Source organism: Myotis brandtii, unplaced genomic scaffold (assembly GCF_000412655.1).
Source record: "Myotis brandtii unplaced genomic scaffold, ASM41265v1 scaffold2664, whole genome shotgun sequence".
Taxonomy (NCBI): Eukaryota; Metazoa; Chordata; class Mammalia; order Chiroptera; family Vespertilionidae; genus Myotis; species Myotis brandtii.
In genome coordinates this window covers 27,144-37,816 of record NW_005360137.1, presented here as the reverse complement: position 1 = coordinate 37,816, position 10,673 = coordinate 27,144, and the positions used below count along the sequence as shown (strand labels likewise).

The window sequence follows — 10,673 nt, the reverse complement described above, 5'->3', positions numbered from 1 at the left end:
TAGGGGAGGGTGGGGGTGAGGGGGAGAGATCAACCAAAGGACTTGTATGCATGGATATAAGCATAAGCGATGGATGTGGACAACAGGGGGAGAGGGTGAGGGCAGGATTGGGGGGATGAGGGGACATTGGGGGGATAAGGACACATTTGTAATATCTTATTCAATAAAGGAAAAAAAATTTAAAAAAATAAAACTCTATTTGGTAGGGAATGCAGTCACTGACGTTAGCTGGGAGAGTGCCATGTTTGATCATTTTTTTTAATGTTTTTTTTTTTTGTCTGTGTTGAGACATGATTATAAAGTGGTCCTGTCTCTGTCTTGCTCCATCCTAGTCACAGAGAAGTCTGTTCTAAAGCTGGTGTTCTGTGGAATACGTAGCTTACATTCAGTAGGAGAAGCCATGGCCTACCTGTGGGGCCAACCCAGCTCCCAGCTGACAGCTGTCAAGGCTCCTTTCTTCGTTCTCTCTCTTTAAATATATGTACATGAATATGTAACCATATTTAGGATCATGTAGTTTATTTCACTTAAATTTTTTTCTTCCCTCACATTTTCATTGCTTTAGTATTTACTTCCCTGCCACACTAGTTCCCGTGTGTCCCTGCACCTTAAGAACCTTCATTAACTTCCTCTTATGGCATCAAAAGACCTTAAAGCTGTGTGCTGTGTGTGCACACGTGTCTGGAGTACAACTCCTGAAAGGCCCTGCGATCCCCTAAGCTCCCTCCTGCTGGTATTTTGGCACAACACTTCATAGTCCTGTTATGGCGTGTCTGTGTATGTGAAGAGTTTGGAGTAGAGTTTTCTAATGTTTTCTGATATAGAGTGAACTGTTTGGAAGGATAAGTATGTTGAGTGAAATTAAGCATCTGTGAGGTACAAGGCACCTTTCCTAGGTATTGAGGGAACTTACATGGTGCTGGGGAAGAAACCTATGCACATATAATAACAATTTCTCTATTTGTGGAGCCCTAACCATGTGCTTTATCTCATGGAATCCTTAGAGCACCCTACGGGGTGTGTACTATTGGGAACTGTCTCAATGGCAGAATGTAGCAGTTATGGGCCTCCTGTGCTGTGGAAGCACAGAGGAGGGAGAACTAGACCTTGAAGGATGGTGGGGTTTTATTGGCAGGAAAGAGGGATGTGGTTGTCCCAGGAGAGGGAGGAGAATGAGCAAAGGGAAATTCACAGGGCTCACATACCAACGTGTGTATGAAGTCTTTAATTTTAGCTCTGTTCACAAGGAACTGTGGCCACTATAAAGATGGTATATGTGCAAATGACATCCATCACACCTCTGGGCGTGTAGGTGTAGTACTTGTTTTACTTAGCCTCTCTAAGGAAAGGGTAAGTGAACGTGAACGTAAAGTTATTTCCCTTTAACACAAAGTTAAAGTTTTACATTTCAAATCATTGGTTCAGATGAGTCCAGTGCATCTGCTTTTTGTTTCCTGTAAGAGACCTTTACTGTGCTACAAGGTCATGAAGCATTTACAGGTGAATGGAGCTGAACACTCCCCCCAGTTTGAATTTTTATTGGTGACTTTAGTTTTCTTATTGTTTCAGGTTACTGGGACCTTGCCGTGCTTGCTTGATGGTGATTGTTTTATCAGGTCCAATTCTGCATCTCCCGATCTTGGAATATTATTTGAACTTGGAATTTCTTATATTCGTAATGTATGTCAGTTAACAAATAAGGCTTTCTCATGTATCAGTTGAAAGGGAAGATTTTTTAAAAGCTTGTATTTACAAGTAAAATAATTGAGATATTTGTTATAGAATTTTAATCCTTGAGGAATGGGAATGGCAGTGATTTTAATTTTATATATAGTGCTGCTTATTCAGTAGCACTTAAAATTAAAGTGTAAAAGATGCTCAACATCACAAATCACTGGGGAAATGCAAATCAGAACCATAGTGAGATATCATCTCCCACTGTCAGAATGGTGTTATCAAAAAGATAATTGCTAATGGTATTATCAAAAAATGTTGGTGAGGATGTGGAGAAAAGGGAACTCTCATGCACTGTTGGTGGTAATGTAAATTAGTGTAGCCACTATGTAAAACATTATGAAGGGTCCTCAAAAAATTAAAAATAGAACTACCATGTAACCCAGCAGTTTCACTTCTGGGTATTTAATCTAAAGAAATCCAAAACACTATTTCGAAAAGATGTATGTATCCCTGTATTTATCCCAACATTATTTACAATAGCCAAGATATGGAAGCAACCTAAGTGCTCATAAATAGACTATTGGATAAAGAAGATTTGATAATATATACAACAGAATATTACTCAGCCATAAAAAAGAATGAAACCTTGACATTTGCAACAACATAGATGATCCTTGAGGGCATTATGCTAAGTGAAATAAGCCAGAGAAAGGCAGATAACATATGATTTCGCTTATACATGGAATCTAAAAATATGCAAACAGGCTCATAGATACAGAGAACAGATTGGTGGTTGCCAGGGGTGGCGGGTGGGAAGGTGAAAAGAAAAAAAAATGTGGTGTATTCTGTGCAACACCAGAAAACCTTACTACTGTGTAGTGATTTGTGACCGAAAGAAAAAAACACAACCCTCTTTCAAAGAAGCAAAACAACCTCAAATAGGGTATATGCTGCATATATGTTGAAACTAAACAGTGGCAACAGTCATATCTCAAGTTCTAAGGGTTATCTGGCAGATAATATAAATGAAGAATGCCACAATTCCACCGCTATTACCTATAGTCCTAAATATTACTATGAGGTTAGAAGGTGAAAAACAGCAACAACAAAGCAATCTATTCCCATAAAATAATTTCCTGAGGCTCTGCTCAAAATTTTCATCTGTATCTCAATAGCTAGGAGGGACATATGGCCACCCCTCGCTGAAAAGGAAGTATATTTTAGCTGGGCATATTGCCCTTCCCTCCTTGAAAAAAAAAGTGAGGTTATCATAGTAGTGAAGAAAAGGGAAAAATATTGGGCAGGAAAAAAAATTAAAAATAAACTAATAGATAAGAGTGTATTTGTTTACATTTATAGCTTGAGTGAACTCCAATGCTTTTGAAGAATGAAGATGTGGAAAGGATGGGACTTTGCAGAAAGTGGTAGATGTTGGTGGCGTTCCAGCACAGCAGTTTCCCTCTGTCCTAGAGGCAGAGGGCACTTAGCCTCGTGAATGTGGGTTCAAATTAAGGGACCTGGCAGAGTGGTGATTTTTTAAAGGGAACACCAGGAACTTGGATTAGTTTAACATCATTTAAACTATTGAACCAGTGGGTGTGGGTCTGTGATAGTAGTTTTATGTCTCCATAGTCTAATAGCTTGAAAGGTGTAGTATATATACTGGGCATCATGATAACCCAGAGAGCCCACTGTTCTTACATCGGTGGTCTTACACCGTCCTTTAATTTCTTAAGGCAAACCCATCCATCTGTGTAGTGTTGATAGGACAGGAGTGGAGCAGGTCCCCGAGTGGGCCCCAGTGTCCCCCAGTGGCCTCTGACAGTTAACAGTTGGGCAAAGTTCTGAGCAGGAAAGACCCTTGAATGACTTAACTTGTTCATTTATCTGCAAGGGTGACAAGGCTTCCTGACCTCAGGTGCTGTCAATGTGATTTGAGCTCATCCCATCACCTGTCACTCAGGGGACTCGAGGACCAGCTGCCACCTCATCAGTCAGGGAGAGAGAGAGAGAGAGGGAGAGAGAGAGAGAGAGAGAGAGAGAGAGAGAGAGAGAGAGAAACATTGATTTCTTCTACTTATTTATTCATTCATTGGTTGATTCTTGTATGTGCCCTGACTGGGGATCAAACCTACAATATTGGTGTATTGGGACAATGCTCAAACCAATGGAGCTACTTGGCCAGGGCCTCTCAGGTGTAGAGATTTTCAGAGGGGTTTGCATATCACCATGAGCTCTGCAAGTACAAAGGGACTCTTCTGTGCTTCACTTTATTTTCTTGTGAAGAGTTTTTAGTCTAAAGTGAATACTAATTTTGTACCTTTAAAAGGACCTGGTATGTGCTTCAGCCCTAGCTGGTTTGGTTCAGTGGATAGAGCATTGGTCTGCGGACTGGAGGGTCCAGGGTTTGGTTCCTGTGAAGGGCACATGCCTGGGTTTTGGGCTCAAGGCAGCCAGTCAATGATTCTGTCTTATCATTGATGTTTCTATCTCTCATTCTCACTCTCTCTTCCTCTCTGAAATCAATAAAAATATATTTAAAATAATAAATAAATAAATAAATAAATAAATAAATAAATAAATTTGACTGTTTCAGACATTGTTTCATCTATGTTTTTATTTCCTAGTCAACTGGTGAAAGAGGAGAATTAAGCTGTGGCTGGGTGTTTCTTAAACTTTTTGATGCCAATGGAATTCCTATTCCAGCAAAGTAAGTTGGTTATATATTCCTTCTAAACAGGTAACTTTGTAGATCAGTTTTTAGAATCTAGATACCTCAGATTTGCCAAATGTATGCTCTGTTAGCATTTCAATAGCTTATGGGGAGAAGGCTTTGAATCTTGCTTTTATGTTCCTTCAGGTAGGGTATGAAAACAGCATGTAAGTCTCATGCTAGGGAGGGGAAGTGACATATAGAAAAGGGATTTTAAAAGGTGTTTGTACAAACTGTCTGCCGAGAATGTTCTTCAGTAATTTCGTGTGGGATTAGTACTTTTCACAGTGCTGAAACAGCTCAGTTCCCTCCAAAACGAGGGAGAGCTAAGTCCAGGGTCCCCAGGGCCTCTGTGATTCTGCATTTCTTCTGTAGGTGGGACATTGAACTTGTTATGGCAGCCACAGTAAGCAAATTTAATACTTAAGACCAAAAGGTGGGTTTCTGGTCAAGATGGTGGTGTAGATAAACATGGCACGCTCCTCCTCCCACAACCACATCAAAATTATAACTAAACTACAGAACAACCATTATTCAGAACCACTTAACATCCGGCTGAATGGAAGTCCTACAACCAGGGACTTAAAGAAGAAACCATTTTGAGACTTGTAGGAGGGATGGAGATGCAGAATAGGCTGGTCCCACACCCTGTGTGTGCTGGATATAATTTGGGAGGGATATGTTGGTTGCTGAGGTCCCCCTGAGGAGAGGAGGTCCCAGCCCCACACCAGGCCCCAAAGCCCAGGTTCCAGTGCCAGAAGAGAAGTCTCCATTACTTCTGGCTGTAAAAACTAGTGGAGAGTGTGGCTGAGTGAGACATAGGCTGCTGGAGTCCCAGGCAGTTCCTCTTTTACATATATAATATATAATATTTTTACATATATATATATAATATTTTTATTGATTTCAGAGAGGAAGGGAGAGGGAGAGAGAGATGGAAACATCAATGATGAGAGAGAATCATTGATCGGCTGCCTCCTGCATGCCCCCTACTGGGGATCGAGCCCGCAACCTGGGCATATGCCCTTGACTGGAATTGAACCCTGGACCCTTCAGTCCACAGGCTGACACTCTATCTACTGAGCCAAACCACTTAGGGCCCAGGCAGTTCCTCTTAAAGAGTCTGTGCATGGACTTACTTAGACTTGCTCCCTGTGAGTTCTAACACTGGGGCAGCAGCTGGAAAGCCATCATAGATGTATGGGATGGAACTGAATTGTTTATCATCAGGGCAAGAAATAGAGGGGCAGCTTTCTGCCAGACAAAAGTGCTGGCAGAGGCCATTGTTCCTTTTCCGAAACCCCCGACCCCCAAGGAGCTGTCAGGCAGGTGCCATACCTGAGTCTCCATCAACCTGGTTAACACTGTTCACATCACTCTGGTGATTCCCTGAGACTACCCCACACCCAACTTGTGGGCCCACCCAAGCCATTTCCAGTGGGGTTTTTTTTACACAAACTGCCTTCTTGGCTCCTGCTGTAGACTTTCCTAAAGTCTCTCAACGGTTCACAAATTGCAGACAGGCAGCATCTGGCCTTGGTGTGTCCCATACCTCTTGCTAAGTGGCCCCAAGCCTGGCACTAGTGGCAGCTGGTCTTGGTTTGCAGCTTGGCCTCTCCTGGGGACTTTTAAAAAATAAATATATTTTATTGATTTTATACAGAGAGGAAGGGAGAGGGATAGAGTTAGAAACATCAATGAGAGAGAAACATCGATCAGCTGCTTCCTGCACACCCCCCACTGGGAATGTGCCCGCAACCAAGGTACATGCCCTTGCCTGGAATTGAACCTGGGACCCTTCAGTCTGCAGGCCAATCCATGCTCTGTTCACTGAGACAGACCGGTCAGGGCTCTCCTGGGGACTTTTAAGCCCAACACAAGTAGCAGCCACCTGCAGATCCATAGCTTGTGCTGGTTGGTGCCAGGCAGAGCACAAGTGGTGGCCGACCTTGCACCTCCTGGGAGGCCCCAGAGCCAGTGCACCCAGCAGACAGCTTCAGACCATGCCAATTATAACCCTACCACCTCTACGAGTGACACACTCAAGGGGTGGACTCAGTGAGCACCAAAGCCCCACTTAAGCAAGTCCTGCTTTATTGCATTAGCTCCTGCATAGCAACTCCTCTATTGTAGTCGCCGCCAGTCTTTGCAGTCAGTTGGCCTGAGGATCAATCCCTCCTAGTGATGCCAACAGCAATCGAGGCTTAACTACAGCAGGACAGTACATACAGTATGCACAGAGGTGCACCTGGAGCTTCCAGCTCGGGTGACTGGGGAGGCTGTGCAACTGGGCCCTACAGGACACCTACTACACAAAGCCACTTTACCAATGCCATGAGACATAGCAGCTCTACCTAATACACAGAAACAAACACAGGGAAGCAGCCAAGATGTGGAGACAAAGAAATAGGTCCCATATGAAAGAATAGATGGTATCTCCAGAAAAAGAATGAAATGAAATGGAGGCAAGCAAACAAATTAAGAGAAAATAATGGTTATAAGGATGCTCAAAAAACGTAGTGGGAACTTAAACAGCATGAAAAAGGACTTAGAAGCCATAAAATAGGACCAGTCAGTAATGAAGGATATACTAACTGAAATGAAGAAAAATTTACAGGGAATCAACAATAGAGTAGAGGAAGCCGAGATTAAGTCAGTGATTTGGAATAGTATAAGGAAGCAAAACACAGCAAAAAGAAAAAAGAATAAAAAAATATGAAGAGTGTAAGGAGCCTCTGGGACAATTTCAAGTGTACCAACATCCGCGTCATGGGGTGCTGTAAGGAGAAGAGAGGGAGCAAGAAGTTGAAAACCTATTTGAAAAAATAATGACAGAAAACTTCCCTTACCTGGTGAAAGAAATAGACATACAAGCCCAAGAAGCACAGAGTGTCCCAAACAAGATTAACCCAAAGAGCCCCACACCAAGACACATCATAATTAAAATGCCAAAGGTTAAAGACAAAGAGAGAATCTTAAAAGCGGCAAGAGAAAAATAGTTAGTTACCTACAAGGGAGAACCTATACCACTGTCAGCTGATTTCCCAACAGAAACTTTGCAGGCCAGAAGGGAGTGGCAAGAAATATTCAAAGTGATGAAAAGCAAGTTCCTACAACAAGATTACCCAGCAAAGCTATTATTTAGAATCGAAAGACATATAAAAAGCTTCACAGACAAGAGAAAGCTAAAGGTTGGAGTTATCACCACCAAACCAGTATTGTATGAAATATTAAAGGGTTTTCTTTAAGAAAAGAAGAAAAAAGATTTAAAAAATGAATAATAAAATGGCAATAAATACATACTTACCAACAATTGAATCTAAAAAACAAAATCAATGAACAAGTGGAACAGAAAGAAACTCATAGTTGCAGGGAACACTCTCATGGTTGCCAGATGGGAGGAGAGACCGAGGGATGGGCAAAAAAGATGAAGGGATTAAGGAGTACAAATTGGTTGTTACAGAATAGTCATGGGGATGTAAAGTACAGCATAGGAAATATAGTCAATAAAATTCTAATAACTATGTATGTTGTCAGATGGGTATGAGATATATTGGGATGATCAATTAGGAAGTTGTATAATGTCTAATCACTGGGGTGGGGGTGTGTGTGCACCTGAAACTAATATAGTACTGTATGTCAGCTGTAATTGAATAATAAAAGTGATTAAATGGCAAAAAAAAGACCAAATGGCAAACTGGTAGCAAATATTTATAATACAGGATGGGGAAAAGTAGGTTTATAGTGTTGCATATGCAAAACAATTGATTCTTGCATTATTTATTCATTATTGTATTATTTTCTTTTTTTTTTCTTAATCCTCACCTGAGGATATTTTTTTCCATTGATTTTTAGAGAAAGTGGAAGGAAGGGAGGGATGGGAGAAGGGAGAGAGAGAGAGAGAGAGAGAGAGAGGGAGAGAGAGAGAGAGAGAGAGAGAAGTATTGATGTGAGAGAGATACATTGGTTGGTTGACTTCTGCACGTGCCCCAGTTGGGGCTGGGGAATGAACCCGAAACCCAGGTACATGCCCTTGAGTGGGAATGGAATCTGTGACCCTTTGGTGTGTGGGCTGACGCTCTAACCACTGAACCACTGACAGGGCAAAGACAATTACATTTTAAAATGGGCACACACATAGAAATCTAACTTTAAAATGGCCACACACATAGAAATCTAACCTTAAAATGGGCACATACACATATACTGTAAATCTAAATCTAGGACAGTGGTCGGCAAACTCATTAATCAGAGCCAAATATCAACAGTACAATGATTGAAATTTCGTTTGAGAGCCAAATTTTTTAAACTTAAACTATATAGGTAGGTACATTGTTATTAACTTAATTAGGGTACTCCTAAGGCTTAGGAAGAGCCACACTCAAGGGGCCAAAGAGCCACATGTGGCTCACGAGCCGCAGTTTGCCGACCACGGGTCTAGGATATAGACAGGAAATTCACAGAGAGATACAGGTGGGCAGTCAGGAAGAGGATGATGAGATGCCATAAAATCCAGGGCTCTAGTCCTGCTGTGCCTTGTAACTGTAAGTCTCCAAGCCACAGTTTCCCCCAATTTTAGAATGGGGAATTATCATAGTTTCTAACCCCAAATGTTTAATTCAGGTAATGCTCCCCCCTCCACCTCTGCTAACACCTCAGGGTGGATGGAACCTCCTTACCGCAGGATAGAGGTGGAAGTCCTGACTGTGCTAGTCCTCTGATGTCACCAGGCAGAAGGAGACGGAGCACTTTATTACCCTGGCCCTCCTACCCCCGGTAGATGCAGAAGCCCAGGCTTCTTATGATTTGGGGGGTTTTGTTTTTATTAATGTTCAGGGTTTTAGTTGTACTTGGTAGGAAGGAATGGTGTGTCTATTCAATCTTTCCTAAAATCACAGCTATTTTTTTAAATGAGGTGGAGGCCAGAGGCCTCTGTATTAATACAGAAACATTTCCAATGTATATTTTTACATGAAAAAGCAACTGGCAAGATAGGATGTGCACTGTCACTCCACTTTGGTCCATGAAGAGCTGCATTTGTGCACCTTCATGAGTGGGTTTATGTGAACTGTTCCCAAGGCTGCCCCTGGAGCGGGAGTGGGGACTGGTAGCAGGATTAGAGAGGCCTTCTGCCTCCTGCTTCTACACTTCGGCAGTTTGTAACTTTAAAAGAAAACGTCTTGCCGAAGCCAGTTTGGCTCGTTGGGATTCCGGTCAAGGGCATGTACCTGGGTTGCGGGCACATCCCCAGTGGGGGATGTGCAGGAGGCAGCTGATCGATGTTTCTCTCTCATCGATGTTTCTAACTCTCTATCTCTCTCCCTTCCTCTCTGTAAAAAATCAATAAAATATATTTAAAAAAAAAAGAAAAAAAAAAGAAAACGTCTTCAGTTTGAGATTCATTGTGGAATGTATTTGTTCGCCTTTGCATAGAACAAGATAGGGCAAGGGACTACCAAACTAGAGGGGAGGGAGGTGGCTGTCATTTTTTCCTTATTATTTCTAGGCCATTGAAACTTTTTACTACAATCTGCATGTTACTTTTATATTTTATTTATTTATTACTTTTATATTTTAAAAATCAGATAAACTCATATTGGCTATTTAAAAAAATTATCTTCATTGTTGAAAGTATTACAGATGTTCCTTCCCCCCATTGACCCCTCCACCACACCCATTCCCTTGCATTCCCTCCCCCAGGCCATATTGGCTTTATTTCAAATGATGATTCAAAACATTTTAACGACATTAATAATCTTTTTCATGTTAATGTGGAAAATGTATTTCTACGGTTCATAGGTAAGAACGAAACTTATTTCCTGAGCTGATGCCCCACGGAAGGATCAGCTTCCATTCTCAGTCATCAGTCATCAGTGACACAGAAATGTCTGCAAGGATATCTGTGCTGAAAAGGGATTGACTCCGGCGTCCACCGCAGGTCTCGGTCACAGCATACCCTTCTTTTGTAGGACTTATGAGCTCCTCCTGAACGGTGGCACCCCTTATGAAAAAGGTGTGGAAGTGGACCCTTCCGTCTCCAGAAGAGGTACAGCTCTCACGGGGCACCTCCCTTCCCTGCCTTAGAGATCAAGCAAACAGGAGGCATCTGAGAAGATAGCCCTGTTCTAACACAAATAGGAAATTCACGTTTTTTAAAAAATCTTTATTGTTCAGATTATTACAGATGTTCCCCGTAGCTCCCCTCTACCTGGTTCCCACCCTACTCCAGGCCTTCCGTTCCCCCCACCCCCCCCCCCCCCCCCCCCCCCCCCCCCCCCCCCCC

General features: G+C 42.2%; 1 protein-coding gene across 2 annotated transcripts in view; it reads left to right on the top strand.

Moving 5' to 3' along the window:
• Positions 1-10,673, top strand: part of NPHP1 (nephronophthisis 1 (juvenile)) — a 103,823-nt gene that overhangs the window by 67,662 nt on the left and 25,488 nt on the right. For both annotated transcript variants that reach the window (XM_014541309.1, XM_014541308.1), the window contains 3 exons: positions 1,570-1,680; positions 4,305-4,387; positions 10,360-10,436. In XM_014541309.1, coding sequence (XP_014396795.1) covers positions 1,570-1,680; positions 4,305-4,387; positions 10,360-10,436 — 271 coding nt within the window. The remainder of the gene's footprint in view (positions 1-1,569; positions 1,681-4,304; positions 4,388-10,359; positions 10,437-10,673) is intronic.